At 46.0% G+C, this 21,608-nt stretch overlaps 1 protein-coding gene across 2 annotated transcripts in view; it reads right to left on the bottom strand.

The window, feature by feature from the left end:
- Positions 1–21,608, bottom strand: part of ADGRG2 (adhesion G protein-coupled receptor G2) — a 900,557-nt gene that overhangs the window by 712,212 nt on the left and 166,737 nt on the right. For both annotated transcript variants that reach the window (XM_085622206.1, XM_085622207.1), the window contains exon 3: positions 4,261–4,379. In XM_085622206.1, coding sequence (XP_085478332.1) covers positions 4,261–4,378 — 118 coding nt within the window. In that variant the 5' untranslated portion in view covers position 4,379. The remainder of the gene's footprint in view (positions 1–4,260; positions 4,380–21,608) is intronic.

Below are 21,608 nucleotides of genomic sequence, written 5' to 3'. Positions count from 1 at the left end.
CCTCTGACGTCTCTTTTTTATGCGTGCATTACGCTAGTGCGTTACCAACTGCACACTGGGACATGTAGTCCTAACAGAAGTATTAATTACCCTTAGTGGGTTCAAAGCGCCAACTTACTAAAAGCATTTATTTATTCCTATAGTAGGCGGGTGATTAGCGGGGCAAAAGTCTTAGTGATTCGTGGCTTGCTGTGCTTTTCAGGTCCGGATATCATTCCAAGCCTCAGCCTCTTTATTGATGGTGCTCTCCTCCACGGCAGGGTTGCCGTGCCATAATATATTCCAAGGTCCCAAGCTTTGAGGAGGCACACGAACAGCTCGCCCGCATTCCTGCGTTTTTCATTGCCCCAGCATCCCGATAATTATAAATTCAAGCCCTACGCGTTTCAAGGTATTTTGACCTCTTCCTCAGGGGCTGGCTTCCTCTCATGGTGACTCTGATGTCTCTTTTTTATGCGTGCATTACGCTAGTGCGTTACCAACTGCACACTGGGACATGTAGTCCTAAGAGAATTATTAATTACCCTAAGTGGGTTCAAAGCGCCAACTTACTAAAAGCATTTATTTATTCCTATAGTAGGCGGGTGATTAGCGGGGCAAAAGTCTTAGTGATTCGTGGCTTGCTGTGCTTTTCAGGGCCGGATATCATTCCAAGCCTCAGCCTCTTCATGTAATGATGGTGCTCTCCTCCACGGCAGGGTTGCCGTGCCATAATATATCCCACCAAGGTCCCAAGCTTTGAGGAGGCACACGAACAGCTCGCCCGCATTCCTGCGTTTTTCATTGCCCCAGCATCCCGATAATTATAAATTCAAGCCCTATGCGTTTCAAGGTATTTTGACCTCTTCCTCAGGGGCTGGCTTCCTCTCACTTGGAAGGCTTCCATGAGTTGTACTCCTTGGACTATCTTGCACGTCATTCCTTCGTAAGAATTCCTGATGACTCTGCTGAGTTTATCTGGCACACCACGGAGGTGGAGGATTTTAAAAAGGGTCTCTATGTCCATGCTGTCAAGTGTCATAGTCGATGAAGTTTACATAGAGAGGGGAGTTCCATTCCATTGACTGCATAATGATGAAGCGCAGTGTTTCAACCTGGTCTGTGCAGAATCTATCTGTGTGGAAGCCGTCAGGCTAGTCTCGCAACAGAGCACCAACTTATTCCTACATTCTGTTTAGGACGACTGTCGGTTGTTAGAAGAGTCATCCCTCTGTAGTTTGCACAGTAAATCAGGTCACCTTTCTTGAGGATCATGATGAAATATCCCTCCTCCTAGCCTAATGGCATCCTTTACCCTTCCTAGTTCCTTCCAAATATGGGGTAGAGCATGTCTACTGATGCTTCATTGTCTGCCTGCAGTGCATCTGCAGGAATGTTGTCAGGTCCTGCTGCCTTCCCATTTTTCAGATGTTTGATGGCTTGCCGCAGTGGACTGGCAAGTCCTTGTCAGCTGGCTATATGTCTTGTGGGGACTGCGTCACGGGCTGAATCAGCAGTTCTTCAAAGTGCTCCACCCATATTTATTCTAGCCCTTTGTTACCCAGTAATGAAGTCTTGGGTAACGATGATGTTGACTATATAGTTCATAGGAACTGTAGTCCGGACATGTACAGCAAGCCCTGTCGAGGGTAATAGATTAATCATAGTATGGTTGTTTCATACTGAGTGAAATGTTATTTGATCCATTCAGTGGTCAGATTTCTCATCTTTTGCACGATGTGAGAATCCAACACAAACAATAAAGAGTTCAGTACCAAACGTTTTTGATTACGCACTAAAGTGAACTACACTATTATGTGTACAAAGTTGATAACCTAAGTGTATTGATTGAATTAGTCACATTACTGAGATTGCTATAATGATTGTGATTGTTCCCATAAAATCTTTGTATACATTTTTAATCAAAGTAGTTGACCTAGAACAAAATTGTTTATATTGCATATGTTCCCAGTGTATGGAAAACATACATGCCTCAATAGGTGATCAAGGTTGCATTCATCGCCGAGATATAAAGTGAGAGCATACGATAATTAGAGGCTATTCAACTTAGTTGTGACCAAATGATGTCATCATTTAATCCCTCAACATCCGTCCGTAAGTGGTAGAGCTGGTGCTATTGATAGAAAAGTGTTGATGCCGTCATGTCAATTTTCTGAAATGATTTTTTTTATACCACTCAAGATTGTTCTTTGTGCATTTCCTATCCAAGAAATGTTTAGTCATCCTGGTCATAGTCATTAGACATCTAATTGTATTCTGGTGAGCTTTGATGCATTTTCAGACTTTCCTGGGTGTCATACCTGCATATTTTAGCCCATATGGGAACAGGATGATATGTATGACATTACTCGAGGTGCAATTGGCAAGTTGTCTAATTCTCCACAGGGTTGTTAACCCTAGGACAATCTTGGTAACCATTTTAGTGAAAAAGCAAACATTACATTAGCCATATGGATAATGGCCAGTAACAAGAGGTACGTCTCAAAGAATCCATCATACTGCCACCTCTACGGCCAGTGACGTAACGAAACTTGAGGGAGCCCCCCTGCAAGGTATGTGGAGGGGCCCCCTCAGGGCTCAATCAGGACCTCCCGGGCCGGAGCTTTGTGCTGAGGGGGACCCCTGGAGCTTGCCCCCCCCCCCCTCGCACCGCGGGGATGCGGGGGCCTGTGTTACGCCCCTGTCTATGGCATCTGTAATCGAATGTATGAATCACAACAGTTTTGGCAGTCATATAATCACTGGTGTGTCTAGCCTTTACCGACAAAACTTGCATCAGTGCTATTATACAGTCAAAGTCAAGTGACCTTTCTAGACTGTGATGGTATTTAGATTGCATACAGGGAAGCAGGCATTGCGATCACAAGCTATTTTCATTACAACCTTTTCCACCATCGATTGCCCACTTATAGATGTGATGAACAGGAAACCACTGCCAACTCTCCCAAATAAAGTTCTAAAAAACAAAACTTAATTTTTCTAAAAGCGCCCTGTTTCCATGAAGTGTACTTTTTTATTTAATTCAGACACAGGCATGGAGGTCTTCAGAGCCTGGCAGGCACCGCCACCTTGATTCTGACCAATGGAAGTGAGTCGCACTTTGTCCCAACCTAGTCTTGATTCGAAGTCAGAATGCAACCCACTCCAATGCCTTATTTTGTGAATCGACCTATTAATTACTAGGTCTCTTCGCAAAATAAATTACCAGTCGCAAAAAGACTGGTCATAAATTGTGACCGCTTTTTGAGACCCGAAAAATAGTGCCCTCGATATTCAAATGTTTTTGAAGATTAGGCCGTAGTTCTTTTATTTAACGGTGATAAAACATAGCGGTTGTTTTGATTGCTGACGTTTCAAATCCACAAATGCGTGCCAGTTTCTTTTTATAATATATCAAAAAGTGTTTTTAACTCAGATTAAATACTGCAAAAAATCATTGCCAAATATGTGCTACGAGGATGCATTGAAATGATACCGAGATGAAACAAATTAATGAAAATAAAGGCTTTTGGAAATACAACAAAATTATCATGTGAAAAATGACCTTACCAACCCATTATTGTTAATGAGAAAATGTTTTCTGGAATCATTCCCAAAGTCACATCATGATCTTTATTTACAACCCCTCCCCCCCACACACACACATTCATGATGATTTTCAGGGAAAATGCTGGCACTACCGGTGCTAAATTATTTTCCGCCCGTTGTTGGAATACCGCAGAATTGTTTTTGTAACTCCCCAGATTGAAACTCTGGGAGTTCCTCCCCCCCCTATGAAAACATACACTTGCCTATTTTACAGGTATTCGCATCGTGACTCAGGGTATCCTCTTACCACTCTGGTGTGCCTCATCAAACAGAGTTGTGTGCGCACGTGCTGTGTCGCATGCTCCAGTAAGCCTTCAAATACAATGCAGCCTAGCATTATTCACTCCACTCCTTATGCAAAAGGCTGTCGAAAATAGTGACATCATTGGAGGGTGCTAGGAATGAGAACTCTATCCATAAACTGGACCTATACATCATCATTGACCTACATACATTTTAAAAAAAGTATAGGGAAAGTCATCCTCTGCAGTAAATGTTGGGGCTCAATTATAGGGAAAGTCCACTTCTGCAGTAAATGTTGGGGCTCAAGTGTCTCCAACTGTCAATTGTGCCCTCCTCACATTGACCATCAGTGAAAGGGCGTTCACAGTTAAAGTATTCTGATACAGGTCTAGATCAAGATGCACAGTTCAGAAGAAACGGGTGCCTTACCTTGCTGTGGTACAACCAGGATAAAGAAAAGCAAAGTAACCATTGGCGAAATCTTGAACCTCCTGAAACATTGCCTGGGTATGCCATCACAGAAGCGAGTTCCACCACGGTTAGTCATCCTGCAACATAAAAAGAAATGGCACAGAATTAGTTTAAAAAATGAGGCGATTGTGACAGACAGAGGCTGTAAATCTGACACTGGTGAATATATAACAGCATCACCTTGTACCACTAATTTGGGATTACCCATCCCTGGACCATAATACTTGTTTGATGCTCCTTCCCCCTCTGAGCACAGTTTTTCTGTATTGTTTAAATCTGCTGCTCTCTATCTTCACCTGGGCTCACTGAAGGGTTGTGGCTGAAAACACCAATTTAAAGGGTCAAACATTTGATCTGTGGCCATGATCAAATATTTATTGGTAAACGTAAATGATTCTATTTTATTTGTGCATGGAGATCGTACATCCTCAATTTAAAAAAAAAAAATAACAATACAAATACTGTTTTTTTTTTAGCACAGTAAATGTCGTACTTGTCATTTACTATACAGATGTGGTTATTCTAACTCTTTAGCAGTCACATGCCATGAAACAACTGCATGAATTCTCCACTGAGTTTACATACATTGAAAAATAGAAAGTCTATATTTTTCTTCCTGGCATAAACGTAGATGTAGCTGTCTAGCAGAGCAGATGTAATGAAAAGGTAAAATTATGAACTTATGTAGATAAGGTATTTTGGTCAGCCTCCTTGAGCCATTGTTAATTGGAAGTGTTATTCACACTTTCTGTAAGCCCACAGGAATGCCATTCGCTCTTTGAAGTGTTATCTGTTAGTCATCATGACTGATGAAGTGCTTCCTTTTTACTGCAAATGATTTACAATGAGGCCTTAGACACAATACCACACCACTACTGATAATACTTTGTGACTGTCTACTGATAATAATTCTCTTCAACAGATAACGATAGGCACTGAATGCACATGATGAATATCAGGCGGGAACCAATTGAAAAGGTGGGTGCATAATAGAACTGTAATGTTAACATATGTGGAATACTGGCAATTCATCCTTGAATACCGGATTTGACAAAATATATATAACCTATCAAAATACAATTATTCTTTGAAATTGTGTATGGTAATATTGTTTAATTGTATCCACATTAATGGAATTTAATGGGAGAATACAAACATTGAATCTACTTGTCTGGGGTTAGGCTAATGTGGTTTCAGGTATTAGTACCATCACAAGATGTTCGTTGCTGAAGCAACATAGCGACATATACTACCTAAGTGCCCTGAGTGAGGCATCAAGCGGCACTGATCTGAACATCACCTCTCAAAGATGACTATTATTATGATCTTACTTTGGCCCTGTTCGAATGACCATCTTTCCAAATTAAGTAGGATATTATTGCTTAATTGTAGCAACATTAAGTAATCTAATGTGGGACAATAAATATCAAATCTACTTATTTAGGGCTTTGCCAATGTAACCTTAGTACACACGTGTAATGTCGCTCAATGATCACACGAGGCACGTGTTGGGCTACCGCTATATTTATTTAGCATTCAAATGAACATGTACCGAGGAGCGTCGGCCAGCACTCTCACTCTGGCTGCCCGGCGCGCTAATCTGCGCGCGCACCCCGGCGCCAGCATGGCCGCCTGCGTCACGTCAACATGACGTGATAACAACTAGACCGCTACATATCTCCCCCTTTTACCAAACCAAAAATCAGGCACTTACAGTTCGCAGGTTAGTTCAAAGTCTTGGAACCTGGAAGGCCTTACAACTTGTCTTCCACTCCTGGTTACCTTACCAATGTTCCCTCGAGCCCCTTGGCTCTGCGTTTCCTCGATTTCTGTTCCTCCACTCATCGCTCCTTCGCTGTTCATATTGCCTCTCGGCCTGTCCATCTCTACCACTGGGGCCTCACCCCTTAACACACCTTCTTGCTCCTCTCCTGCACCTGCTTCTTCCCTTTGTTCACTTCCGCCTTCCTTGTTCTCTTCATCCCCGTCTTCCGTGTCCTCACCTTCCGGATCCCACTGTTCCCATCTCAATATCTTGTTGCACCGGGCCATGCGGTCCTGCGACCACACGTTCCCATCACTGAGCAGGGCAGCTCGATCATAAACTTCCTTAACCTGCATCGGCTTGCTGTACTTGCTGTCTCCCTTTCTTTGTAGGGTCGCCAGCTTTACTCTCACCCATTCTCCTCTCTCTAAATGAGTGTCCTTCACATTCCTCCTCTTGTTGTAGTTGTTGGTGTAGGTGGCTTGTGCTCTCTCCAGATTCGCTCTTACTACCGCCGGGGACCATTCGCTGGTCACCACCTTCTCCTTCCAGATTCTGTTGTCGTGCGTGAAGGGTTCACGTCCTCTCAAAATTTGAAACGGGCTATACCCCGTGCTTGTGGGCGTTATTCTGTAGGCCCATACCATGTTCTCCAACGCTTTCTTCCAGTCTTTATTACAGGTGATGGCCGCTTGTATGGCCCCCATCACCACTCTGTTAAATCGTTCCACCAGACCGTTGCCTGCCGGATGGTATATGGCCGTGTGCTTTACAGAGATGCCATTTCTTCCCATGAATTGTTTCCATCTTTCCGACGTGAACTGTGGTCCATTGTCACTTAAGATGGACTTGGGAATTCCTTCTCGGGTGAATGTTTCCGATAGAAACTCCAGGATGTTCTCCGTGTCCATGGATTCGCTCACCTTTATTTCTGGCCATTTGGAATAACGGTCGATGAGGACACACACGTATTTCTGTATGCTCTGGTCATCCAGCACCGGTCCTAGAATGTCTATTGACAACTCTTCCCACGGGTTTGAGGGAGTGTCGAATTTTCCAAGAGCTGGACGTAGTGGTCTCAGTGTTTTGTCGGCCCCTTGACATTGGGGGCACTCCCTGACATGCCTCTCTGCTCTTACGTCCATACCTGGCCACCAGTAGTTCTGTTTCGATCTGGCCTTGAGTTTCCCAATGCCAAGGTGGCCTTCGTGTAATAAGTCCAGCAGCTTGTTGATGAGATTCGTGGGGGGAATTACTCTGTCTCCCCGGTAGATGAATATGCCCTTGTCTCCTACTGTCAGTTCTTCTTTCACTTCATAAAATGGTTTGAGGCTGGTTTTCACCTTTTTCTTATCAGGCCACCCTTGTGTGATGTGCGCTTTTACTTCCATAAGGTCAGAGTCTTCTTCATAGGCTTCCGTCCACTCTTGTATGCTGATTATCTTCTCTTGGTCCTCTATGAGAGCTACCATCTCTCCTTTGTCCGCTGGGTCTTCTTCTCCCGGCTCCATGGCCGCCGCTCGACTCAAGTAGTCCGCCACTCGGTTCTTGTTTCCAGGAATGTACTCCACATCATATCTGAATTCCAACAGTTTTAAGGACATCTTCGATATCCGGGGTGTGGCACTGGCGTGCCCGCTCGATGTTAATACCTTCACTAACGGCTTGTGGTCCGTTTTGAGCCGGAATCGGGTACCCCATAGGAACTGCCGGAATCTCGTCATGGCCCACACTACCGCTAACATCTCCTTCTCGATGACGCTGTACTTGCCTTCTGTCTCCGTCAGTGCTCTGGAGGCGAAGCTGATTGTCTCCGTGTCCCCTCTTCCTCGGTCTTGCATGAGTACAGCGCCTAACCCCTTGTCGCTGGCGTCGGTGATGAGTATGGTGGCGCCTTGTGGGTCGTACCCCTTGAGTGGTATGGCTTCTAGGATTCCCTTTTTGATGACTTCGAATTCCACTTGGGCTTCCGGTGTCCACTGGAACACTGTGCTCTCTCTTGTCAGCCTCCTCATGTTGTAGGTCTTGGATGCGAAATGTACCACGAATTTGCTATAGTACTCCGCCATCCCCAGGAACGATCTGACTTCCTCCTTGTTCTTGGGGGGCGGTGCTTCCGCGATGGCTTTCACGTTCCCCGCCTTGGGTGTGATCCCCTGTCGCCCAATTTCATGGCCTAAATAGGTTACCGATTGCAGTCCCAACCGACATTTCGACCATTCTGCCGTGAGACCTTTGGCTTCTAGTGTTCGTAGTACTTTTTCTAGTTTCCGGTCATGATCTCTCCTATCTCTCCCCATCACTAGGATATCGTCCTGGAAGTACTGTACATCTTCGCAGTCTCTGAACAATTGGTGCATCATCTTCTGAAAGACAGCTGCCGCCGAGGCTAGCCCGAACGGCATGCGACAAAATCTGTAGCACCCGAACGGGGTGATGAACGATGTCAGGCTTTTGCTGTCCGGGTGTAAAGCTACCTGGTGGTAAGCTGATGTAAGGTCAATGGTGGAGTACCACTGAACTCCTCTGGTTTTTGCCAACATCTCCTCTATCTTGGGAAGGGGAAATTTCTCCACCACTATGTTTTTATTGAGTTCTCTCAGGTCCACACAGAGCCTGACCTTCCCGTTGGGTTTCCTCACGACCACCAAGGGCGCCAGCCATTCGGCACATGTAATGGGTTCTGTGATGCCCTTCTTCTCCAGATCTTGGAGTTCTGTCTGGACGGCTTCCCTTACTGCAATGGGCACATTCCTCACTTTATGTGCCACTGGCGTGGCTCCGTCCTTGAGCACTATTTTATGTTGAAATTTCTCCATTTTTCCTACAGTGCCCCCAAACACTTTTGGGTAGTTCTTCTTCCATCTGTCCATGTCCGGCCATTCCTCCTGTTCTGTGAGCAGAATTTGTTCCTTTCCTCCTGGGTCGAGTTTTATGCCTAGGTCGCCCTGGTCTAACCATCCTAGGACGGAGGGTCCTTTCTCGGCCACATACAGTTTACACCACGCTGATCGGCCTCTGAACTCGAACAGTAGACGTCGGAAACCCAGCATGGGAATGCGATCCCCATTATAGGTAACTGGTCGTATGTCTAGTTTCTCCAGTTCAGGGCCCAACTTGGATTGGAACTGTTCTTCCCACACTGCTCTCTGTATAATGGTAAATGGGGATCCGGTGTCTGCCACTACTGAAATGGTGATGCCGCCCATGGACATCTCTAGGACGGGTTTGGTTGATCTCTTGGCGTCCACGCTCAATACCTGATCGTATATACATAAGACGGTGACCACTTCTTCCTCTGTGGCTTCCTCCAGGTCTTCTGCGCTTTGGTCAACATATTTCACCACTCCTTTCTGTTGTTTCTTCCGACACACCTTCTCGTAGTGACCCATGATACCGCAGTGCAGGCATTTGGCTCGGAACGCCGGGCAACGTCTGTCGTGGGCTTCGTGGGACCAACTTCCACACCTGTAGCACGTTTTCTTGTTCTCACTGTCCGCTTGTTTCCCTTGCCATCTGCTAGTCCCTTTGGCCATGGGTTGTTTGTTTTTCTGGTCCTTGCGGTGATCTCCCTCCTGTATCCTGTTCACCATGGTTGGGGTGACCGCCTCTTTTTTGGTAGCGTCGGCGCACCTCTTCGAGAGTTCTGCCCTCTTCACTATGACCATTACTTCCTTGAGTGTGGTGTCCCCACTCGCCCACAGCTTATCTTGCACGTTTGCACTGGTGGTGTGCATGATCACCTGGTCTTTTATGAATTCATCTTCCCACAGTGCGTACTTACACGGGGCTGCTAGCTTTCTCAACGCTGCTACATACTCTTCGATGGATTCCCCCACCCTTTGTTTCCTTTGCTGGAAGTTATATCTATCCACTGAAACACAGATGGTGGGGCGGTATCGCTCATCTAGGGCCTCCACTGCATGCGCATACACATCGTCGTCTGTGTCTTCTCTCTTCGTTGGTACTAGACTCTTGTATATTCTCAGTCCTTCTGGGCCCAGATTTAGTAGCAGGATGCGTTTTTTTCTCTGAGGAGTGAACTGCTCTTCATTTTTGTCCTCCAGAACCCCTATGAAATTGTCTATATATTCCTTCCAGTCCTCCCATTTCATCAGTGGGTCTCCGGGTTTCGTTAGGAATTGCACGGGTGCAATCGCATACCCTGCCGGGGTACTCATCTTCACTTCCTTGGCGCTTGTTCCGTCGGTGGCTTTGCTCGGGGGGCTGCCTGGGGTGTTGTTGTTGTTCCCTGTGTGCTTGATTCTCTGGGGGCTCTTGTTACTAGACCCCACTTCCTCCTCCTTGGTAGCCAGCGCAGCGCTCCCTGTACGTGGATATGTGTGAAGGTGGCGCGTGTGCTCTTGGCCGTTTGTGGATAGCGTCGTCTCTGTGGCCTATATGCAGTTCGTGTGCTGTACTGTGGCACTGCCACGCTCCTCGGTTGCTCCGTACCTCGGATCGTCCGACGTGGTTGACTAGGACGTTTTCCGTGACTCCACCGCTCCAGGCAGGCCTGTCTGGTGTTCCGTTTTGGGCCTGGTGCCCTGTTTGCGTGTCTTCCTTCGCCTCGTGGGGGCCACGTGGAGTGTTGCCCTCTACTGTGCTCCCGCGTCGGTCAGGTCTCTATCCCGCGCTCGTCGCCACTGTAATGTCGCTCAATGATCACACGAGGCACGTGTTGGGCTACCGCTATATTTATTTAGCATTCAAATGAACATGTACCGAGGAGCGTCGGCCAGCACTCTCACTCTGGCTGCCCGGCGCGCTAATCTGCGCGCGCACCCCGGCGCCAGCATGGCCGCCTGCGTCACGTCAACATGACGTGATAACAACTAGACCGCTACAACACGTATTACTAAAAGATGTCCGCCGTAGAAAGCATCGTAGCTACACACACCACGCATGCGCATGCGCTTTGTTTGAGACATTGTGCAGGACTGATTTGTAGAAATTATTCCCCCAAGATGGCTACAATTATTCTGATATGATAGATGGTTCATGAACATCCACTAAATTATTGTCTATTGAAGAAATCAACGTAGTTGTACACACTACGTATGCGCCCGATTTGAGAAGTTGAGTAGGACCGTTTTGTAGAACTCATTCCCTAAAGATGGTTAGAATTTTTGTCATATTTAGAAACGGTTTATGAATAATTACTTCTTCAAGATATGTAGGATCTCATTCTCTAACGGTAGTGACAATCTTTGGCAATGACTTATGCAACTTTATCACACAAGCATCATTACAAGATGTCCGTCGTTTAAGCAGCGTACTTATATATGCTGCACATGCGCCACGATTGAGGCTGTTCGCCGGACCGATAGTAGTAAATCACTTTTCAAAGATGACCACTGAGTGGGCTATTAGAACTAGTGTTTTGCTCAAGCGCATAAAATCAATTTCGGAATATAAGCCCACTTATTGAGTGATCCCGGTTTGATACCATTCTTAGACATCGCTCGGGGGAGTTGGACTGAGGTTCGACAACTGGCCTCCGGCAAGTCAATATGCTGGATTTTTATCTCCCTCACTCCACTTATTAGTGGGTGAGACCGACTATGATTTGTAGCTGTACAGTGAGTCAAATGATATAAATATTATCACTTATATTTGTGTGCGCACTTGCATTGATATGGGGTTTAGTGTCCTTATTTGTAGTGCTACTGGGATCATCACTATAATTTTTACCAACTTAAAGATGGCCACCGCAGCACCTTTATAATAGAGTAGGTGCCAAAATACATATAGGCATGGGCGTCCGCAGAAATTTTTCCAGGGGGGGGCGAACCTGGCAAATGAAGGGGCGTGGCTAATGTTAATGGGGCGGGGCTAAAATGGCAGACAATCCGGATCGGGTAATGTTCAGGCCAACCTGAGAAAAACAAGCATTGGCATAGCCAATAGGTCTCGCCTTTGGGACCTTATGACTGACTCACTGACTGAAGAACTTATATAGCGCACTTCTGCCAAGGCGTCTTGGCGCTGGGTAAGTGTGATGCCGGCAGTATAAGTATTTAGTTCTGCAGCAGGTCCCAAAGGCGAGACCAATTGGCTATGCCAATGCTTGTTGTTATATCTGGGCATGTTGAGAGGCTAGGGGACTGGGTCTCGATGTCAGGTTGGGAGCACAGCAATGACCTACTCAATTTGAATGCGTAGATAATACAACCGGAGGGGTGAAATGAAAGGTTCACTACCAGGAATAACAGGAAGGTAGAAAGTTAGGCTGGTTAGAAAGGTAAGGAGGGGTAGAGGCAGGCATGGTGGTGAGGGGAAAAACAGATGCATGCTAGGAGAGCGCTGTGAGGGAGTGAGGCGAAATGGGAAGAGGCACTGAAGGTGGGTCGGGTAAAGACCGTAGTGAGGCAAACAGAAGGGTAGCGAGGGGTGAAGTGTAGACAAAGAAGTGAGGTGTAGAAGTAAAAGATTCAGGAGCAGAGACAGGTAAATCAAAGCTGGAGAGGGGAGAATAACGCAGTCGTAGAACCAGAGAGGGCCAGGTAGAGAGAGGGAGAGGTGTGTCAGAGACAGGTAGAGACAGCTGAGGAAGAGGGAATAATAACGACTGAGGTAGACAGGCGAGGTAGAGGGGTGCGTTGATATAAAGGAAGTGCAGAGATGTGTCACAGATGTTACTGAAGAGGAAAAGAAGTAGAGATATTGAGAAAGAAGTAAGGCACAAAAAGAAGTAAGGGGTGAACAGAGGTAGAACGAGTGGAAGGGGAGAGAATACGTAGAAGATGAATGGCAGGGTAAAATGAGCGATCAGGCAGTGAGTGTGAGGAGTGGGATACAGAGGCATATGTGGCAGTGAGCGCGAAGTGCGGGGTACAGAGGGATATGTTGTGGCAGTTAGCGCAAGGTGTGTGGTACAGAGGGATATGTCGTGGCAGTTAGCGCGAGGTGTGGGGTACAGAGGGATATAAGGCAGTGAGCGTGGGCAGGGCCGACTTTAGCGCTCGTGGGGCCCAGTGCGATAATGCTTTTTGGCACCCCCAATGACCACCTCCACTACAGGTTCTTCATAACCATCCTTTCACAGCGCCCCTCAAGCCTCCGTAACCATTCAGTCTCAGGTGCATTTAATTCATTTTATAGCGCCGCTCCTATCAGTGTAAGGTGTCACAACACTTTACATCACACAGATTACATAGAGACAATCAATCATAGGTGTGTAAATCAGTGCATAGGAAATGTTACATAAGAGAGAGGACAAGAAGGTGTAGGAGTCACATGTCATCCATACAGGTAGGCAGGATAGTTTAAGAGTGCTTGGTCAGGAGAATCAGAAACCTAGAATTTAAAACCTAGCACCATGGATGGGCGGTTCTCTTTATTAATAAGAATTGATTTCTACCCAAATTAACCCATTTTGCCACATTAGGATAATGAAAAACTGGGGGGAAATCATAACGCTCTAGCCCAGTTTGCATGCATCTTTGCTAACAGTTACTTGCTCACTGTTCCACATTAGGATTTTAACTCATAGAGTTATCAACAATATGGTCTCTCTGACAAAAGTGTGACCCACTGACCTATTTACATTACATTATACGCACTTTGTGAGCTGCACGTTCTTTGCAGCAAGCATAGTAACCCTCTGCGCTATCTTAGGATGAGTAGAAACTTCCACTACACAAAACTTTGATCTCTCCTTCTCTCTAAGGAAGTGCATTAATCACTGCAGTCATTTAGACATTTTTATAGGTGGCTGAAAGTTTCTAGGAGTCCAGGAAAGAAGCAGGTGCTTTTAAAATCATCATATTAGGGCCCCCTACACAAAGTCAGCAGCCGGTGCGGTGGCACCGGTCGCACCGCCCTAGAGCCGGCCCTGAGCACGGGGAGTGGGGTGCAGGGGGATATGAGGCAGTGAGCGTGGGGAGTGGGGTGCAGGGGGATATGAGGTAGTGAAACACAGGGTCGGGACGTCCTGCCAGACATGATAGGGTGCATACTGGCAGATAGATATGTTATTGACACAAGTCTGTGTACGTTTTAGTGGGATCTGGAATCCGGGCTATGCTGCAACCTCAGTTTTTGACTTGGGAGAATAATGCATCGACCCCCCCCCCCCCCCCCCCCCCGAACTTCATTCAGAAGACCCCTTGCTCTCAGGCTACAGAGTGTTCAGGGCCGGCTTTAGCGCTGGTGGCGCCCTGTGCGACAAAGTTTGTTGGCGCCCCCCACGGGCGCTCCCCACAGACTCCCACACTACTACCCTTTTAACAGTACAGTACTCCCTCAAGTCTCCATAACCACTCTCTCTCAGATGTATTTAATAGTGCCACCTGTACCAGTTTAGGGTGTCAGAGCACTTTACATCGCAAACACTACTCAGATGCAATCAATCATAGGTGTGTAAATCAGTGTATAGGAAATGTTACATAATACAGAGGACTACAAGGTGTAGGAGTTGCATGTCATCCATACTGGTAGGCAGTATAGTTTAAGAGTGCTTGGTCTGGAGAAGCACAGACTCAGAAAGTAAATCAGAACCCGATGGTTGGAGGTTACATTTCATAATGATGATTTTTTTTTTACCGAAAAGGATCTCTCTGACAAAAGCACTGACCTATTTAAACTATATGCATTTTGTGATCTGCATGGTACACATTCTTTGCAGCACACACATTAACCCTCTGTGATACATAAAATGAGTTAAAACTTCCACTTGACAAAACTCCTTTTCTCTCCAGGAAGAACATTAATCACCAAGTTATCTTGACATTTTTATTTTTTTATGACAATTTCGGAGGCCGGCAATGCAGCAGGTGCTTTTAAAACCATAAAATACTTCCAAATAGGCGCCCCCTCGAAGAGTCAGCACCCAGTGCGGTGGCACCGGTTGCACCGCCCTAAAGCCGGCCCTGAGAGTGTTAAAAGGAGGTCTTTGTGTCCAGACCTAACCACTCGTGCTTGTGGCGCGCAGCTCAAACCGGCCATTGTCATTCTGTTTGTGGCAATCAGCCGCAGACAGAATGACAATGGGCGGGAGGGGCAGCGAGGAGGAGTGCAAGGAGCCCCATCAGTGAGTTGAGGCCTCTGGCAGGGAACACCTCTGCTCCCTGCAGGGCCCGTAATCCCGGACAAAAGGCGTCCGTAAAAGCATAAGTGGCCACAGGGGGGGCAAGGAGGAGCAGTCCAGGGGGGGGGGGCAAGCGCCCCTCCTTGCCCCCCCCTGCGGACGCCCATGCCTCTGCTCCCTGCAGGGCCCGTAATCCCGGACAAAAGGCGTCCGTAAAAGCATAAGTGGCCACAGGGGGGGGCAAGGAGGAGCAGTCCAGGGGGGGGCAAGCGCCCCTCCTTGCCCCCCCCCCTGCGGACGCCCATGCATATAGGCATAACCACTTATTAGTGGGTGAGACCAACTATGATCTGTAGTGGTCTATTGAGTCTAATATTATAAATGTTATTGTTCATACTGTTGTGTCTTTGCGTTGATATGGTGTTTAGAGTTCTTCCAATTTATAATGCTACCAGGATCATGACGATAACTTTTATCAACTCAAAGATGGCCACCGCAGTTCCCTACTGATAGAGTAGATGCAGGAATGCACATCGGCATAATCAAGTGAACTCGGTATGATGACTACAATAACGAAATCATAGTATTGGCCATCTCTGGGAATGTATCCATTATATTTGCGTGTGGGAATACCCATATATATATATTTTTGTGCGTTGTGCATCGATATGAGGTCCAGTGTCTCTTCTCTTGCAACGTTAACAGCATTATTAAGATAATCTCTATCAACTCAAAGATGGCCATTGTAGTACTATTACAATAGCGTAGGTGCCTCAATACATATTGGCATAATCAATTGCATTCGGTAGGATGAACACAAAATTAAAAAATTATGGTATTGGCCATCTTTGAAATTGCACCTGTTGCATCTCTATATTGTAATTGCAACTGTACCATTTGTATCTTTACATTTCAATAGATTTTCTCTGGTGGTAACACTGTAGATATTAGCTAACGTCAATGTTTGGGCATAATCATAGAAGGACATTGATGTCGTACATAGGCGGATGTACATCATATGGAGCTATGAGCCAATATGAGTGAATTAGCGAATCGGCTTGACATACTTTTTAGCTTCGAGTTTAGTACATATAGCTAGTTCCACTCTTTACGAAAGTTACTATGTTCTAACAATTAATTTTGTCACTGTGGATGTGGGAGCCGACACAGGCCCGAAACATTTGAAAAAAAAGGAAATAGACCTACCTGGATATATTGGACTTACCATACACCTTTTAAGATAACAGGTATGCGAGGTAGTAGCATTATTAGTCATTAACCATACCATGTATCTTGAGAAGAGAACTAATGAATTTCCTTTTCATCATTTTAGAACGGGAATTTGACAATTTTGAATAATGAAAATAAGATATCACGTGACTGAGGTAAATTGGCATTTACAATATTGCCCTTCAGTTATCAACAATCCTTGATGGAATTTGCTTCTTCGCAATTCCATTCTTTTTCCTTATCTATAGTCTCCCCATCTGTGATTGTATTTGCCATATTGACAGTCTTGGTATATGTCTGGACCAGTCCTTTGGTGAATCTTAAATATGCAATATTGGTCTAAGAGGGTGTATGTCTGGATTTATAGACTAAGAATGAGCATGGCTTCTTTGGATACAATTAGATGGTTTATACCGGTAAATCATCTTCAGTAATGAGTCTTAATGGGTAATATGTGCTTTGTAAATAGTGCACTGTATATAAAGTATCACACAAGGAGATATTTAATGTGTAGATGTTTCTATGGAGTGGTGTATTGTATTGTATTGTGGTTTTTAAATGTACATATTTTATCTATGTTTTCGTAGCCCTGAAGAAGTCCCATGAAGGGACGAAATGCGTTGGCTACATTGTGAAAGAAGAAAAGAAAAATAGAAATAAAGAATTATCTCAAAAATTTGACATATGTCTCCATCAAATTCTTTGAGTTTACCCGATCGGAACAATGATTGTATAAGTGGATCCATGTTCTAAAATAAGTGTGTGCTGATTATCTTCATGCAAATGATTCCTTTTTACAGCATTTTTCTGCAGATGGTGAAGGTGAACCTCAGTGGATAAAGGAGCCCATCTCCAGACTGCATTATGGCCCCTGCACACCACCCTTCAAGTGTGAGGCTGGTGTGCACGGGATCATAAGATGGTGAGGCAGGTTTACCTGGCACAATCAAATTGTCTCCACATGCAAGAAGCAATATCTGTGGCACTATCCAGAGCTGTGTTCCACCCTTCCTATACGTGCATTATTAAGCGCATTACAGCCTACCCTGATCACTCCAGTATGTGCTAGCTTCCTTGACAGATCATGACCTTAGGAGTAACCCTGTCTGCTCGTGCTTGCCCAAGCCACACATTCTCTAGACAGACCTCTTCCCAGTTTCATACCCCGTAAATCCCTGTGTAAGAAACACAGACCTGGACTCAAAGAATTGTCCATGCACACAGAGGATGCAATCTTGTTGCTTTTTTCAGTATCACCTGGCTTGTATATATTTATCCTGCAAACAAAGCATCATGACCCAATATGAAGGTTTGTTTCTTCGTCTGCCTACCTCACCAAGATAGGAGTGAACCAGCTGCTGCCCTCAAGAGGCACAGGCCCCTTCTGGAGCTGGCTCACCCAGAGCCACGCCATGCCTGTAGCTGTACTAGTTTGGTGTCTGTAAGAGTACCTTGAATGGAGCTTTATGGCTACCAAGAAGCTCATGTACTGACAAAGCACTTTATTGTGGTAATGAATATGAAAGGTGGACTTAGAGAAAATTTGGGAGAGCTGGAATACATTCAGGGGCAATTTATGTACCAATAAACACCATTGATGAGGTATGGGTTCCGACTGAAGACTCACAGATAGACGACTGGCAAAAAGACTGAGGATATTTGCTCAGGAGACCGTACCTTCTTTATGCTACGGGCAATCCCAGCGATTATATATTAATCAAGAAGGATTTGTTTTATAAGATCCAATTGCATCTATCGATAAAGAATCACTCCATTCTTGAAAATTCTTATCTCAACCGAAGAACCGAGGCTTTAATTTGGGTGATTGATAGCACGCTACGGGGGATTCACAACACGAAATAGAACTATTCTTCATCGGAAGGCCTGCTCCATTGGTCGTCATATTCTATTCCTGATGAAGCCCTTTTGCGGCCAAAACACATTGGCTGGGCTGATGTATGTATTCATTCTTCTCATTGTGAAAATGAAAGCAACATTACTGAATTCAAGAACTATCAAGACTTCCGTCTACACATGTTTCATTAATGTCATGATTTAAAAGATTATATTGTACTTGACATTTGAATTGGTTTAGATATTATGTGTTCCTTGATACTATCTTTGCTATTAGAAGAGAAATTTGTTTTCTCTGAAATTTGACCGCTCAGTAGTGGGGTCAAGTCAAGTGCGAGCACCTTTGTGCTATATCAGATTTTGAGGACTTATTAACTGATGCAGCCCAGTTAGCCCACACAACTGTTCTGTTACCTTTTGGTTCCGACTGAAGACATGGCACCCGTGGAACAGGCATGGGGTGTGCAAAATTGGGGACGGTGAAGGGGAAGTGTGAGGTAGCAATGCAATTTTTAACAGTGTTATTTATGCAGACTGTAACTGTGTTTAATGTTTTAATAAAAATATATTTTCAACAAAAAAAAGCAGACTTATCAGGAGGTGGAATTATAAACAGTAATGCTTTGCACTGATTAGGATTAACTGGCACTCAAGGTGTGTCAGCAACCTTAATATAAACTGGAAACAAGCATTGGCAATGTCAATAGGCCTGGCTTTAAAGCACTGTTGTATGGTAATGTGAAATATTACAAGCAGATAGCATGGGAATGGAGATGTATGCATGGAAGCAAAGAACTGTAAAATAATATTGGAATAGGTTAAAGGGTTAGGCAAGAGTTGCAGCACAGATGGGAGGAGGGCAGTCATTAACCTAAACATCTGTGTTGGTTAATGACTGCTCTCCTCCCATCTGTGTTGCTGCCAGAGAAAAACACCATAAATTATCAAGATATATAAAACTCTTTAATAGCATTAAGTAAGACCTGGCCCTATTGACAGGTTTACACCCAAAGTTTTTGCCTTCTGCCTCCTATTTTTCTGACCCGGTTTTTGTTGGCTATACGATTCTGGGCATTATACCACTGCTGATCATTGCTGAAGTGCATATGCTCTCTCTATAAATTGTGATATGATTGGCTATACATGGCATATTTGATTTACTGCTAAGTCCCTAGTAAAGTGCACAGTGTGTGCCAAGCCCTGTATTTTTTTAAATTTTTTTAATTTTACAGAGTTTTATATAGCACGAACTTGACCCGAATCGGGTATCAGAGCGCTTTACATAGCACCAGTTGTATTACATGAGGACACATTCATTTTCTTGTTAGGCACGTGGAGATTAAGTGATTTGCCCAGAATCACAGGATGTTCAGCAACACTGCCGAGGCTCGAACCCAGTTCCCCAGATTTGAGGTTTACCGCCCTAGCCGTTAGTCCAACTCCTCTCCCTTAATCAAATTCTACTAGTGGGCTTGCAGCACTGGTTGTGCCACTGACACGAGTAGCCCTGTAAATGTAACTTAGCCCTGCCAATGTAGTGTATGCGAACGCAGTTAACTGCCATGTTGCCCTGGAAAGTGCACCCAATTGCCAGGCCCTAACCTTCCCTTTTCCTACATGTAAGGCACGCCTATGGTAGGCCCAAGGTACCCCTATAGGCAGGGTGCAGTGTATGTGAAAGGTGGGACGTGTACTGGTGTGTGTAACATGTCATGATAGTGAAATACTGTGTATTTCATTTTCCACTACTGGCTTATCATTGGGGTTACACTTTAACCATTTTACATGTGTAACTTTCAATAGGGACAAGATGCAAAAATCAAGTTTATGCTCTCTGAACTCAGAATTTATTAACACACCTTTAAGTGAAGGCAGTTTTTGCATTTTGTGTTTGAAAATGCCACTTTTAGAAAGTGGCCATATTCTTACATTACCATCCTGTGTGCCTCTGGCTGTTTGTGTATTCAGCTTCTGGTGTTTCAGTGACAGGAGCTGGGGGTGTGCATACACTCTAGACAGTCACTAGGGGGTTGAGATGTGCCCTGCTTTGCCTGGGTGACTCATAGCTGGGCTGAATAGACCTGGTCTGCATTTAAAGTGCTGCTTTCAGATTGGTGGGAGGAGTTTGCCTGCACCTGAATAGGCTGTGTCTCCTTTTCACAATGCTATCTCTGCCCCCTGTTGTCATGCTACACCAGGGATGCCAGGACTGGTTTGGACTGGGTTCAGAGACCCTTGCTACAAACAGAAAAATGACAATTTGGGGTATATGTATTAGACGTAAAACCCCAGGACTTTAGATTACTTTAAGAAACAATAGGACCATACCAAGAGGAAGAGCGGAAGGACTGTGTGAGGAGCGCTGCCTTTTTTGTGTGGGGGGTGGGTTGGCCTGCAGTTGCTGCTTGTGCCTGTGGGTCCTGCTTTTGCTGCTCTGCCACCACCGATCCTTCATTGCTGCCTCCGGTCCTAGGAAGAGGACCACAACGACCATACTGCCTGCCGCACTCTTTGGCGCCCTCCAACAGCGTCACAAACAGCGCCTGGAGGCGCTTTAAAAACGGACGCGGGCTCCCGCAGCGCGGGTCCCGCTTTTGCTGCTCTGCCACCACCGATCCTTCATTGCTGCCTCCGGTCCTAGGAAGAGGACCACAACGACCATACTGCCTGCCACACTCTTTGGCGCCCTCTAACAGCGTCACAAACAGCGCCTGGAGGCGCTTTAAAAACGGACGCGGGCTCCCGCAGCGCGGGTCCCGCTTTTGCTGCTCTGCCACCACCGATCCTTCATTGCTGCCTCCGGTCCTAGGAAGAGGACCACAACGACCATACTGCCTGCCGCACTCTTTGGCGCCCTCCAACAGCATCACAAACAGCGCCTGGAGGCGCTTTAAAAACGGACGCGGGCTCCCGTAGCGCGGGTCCCGCTTTTGCTGCTCTGCCACCACCGATCCTTCATTGCTGCCTCCGGTCCTAGGAAGAGGACCACAACGACCATACTGGGGGCTTTCCATTGACTCTCTTGCCGCAGACCAGCTAAACAGCCTAAAACGCACTCACCAGGGCTCTGCATCAGCGGATAGCAGATGGGGCGCCAACGCTGTGTGTCTCCCCCGCCGCCCAACAAACATCGAGGGCCGCAGTTGGGGGAGACTACAGCTCCCGTGATCCTCAGCGGCCCACCTCATTTCCGGCCAACAGCGCGCCCGGAGGCGCTTGATAAACAGCGGCTCCCTCCGCGTCGCGTGACGCGCACGGGCGTCGCCGGGCTGAGCCCGGGCAGAGGGCGGGCCGTCTGTGGCCGTCAGGGGCCAGAGGAGGCCGGGTCGGGCCACCCCCCTTTGCTGTGTTACCTAGATCTCCTGTTAAAGTATCCTAGATTCGTGGGACCAAGGCTATTGCCTCCTCATTGTTCCATACTGACTG

The sequence above is a fragment of the Triturus cristatus genome, chromosome 8, assembly GCF_964204655.1.
Source record: "Triturus cristatus chromosome 8, aTriCri1.1, whole genome shotgun sequence".
Classification (NCBI taxonomy): Eukaryota; Metazoa; Chordata; class Amphibia; order Caudata; family Salamandridae; genus Triturus; species Triturus cristatus.
The sequence above is the reverse complement of the archived record's forward strand: the minus strand, read 5'-3'. Positions and strand labels throughout refer to the sequence as shown.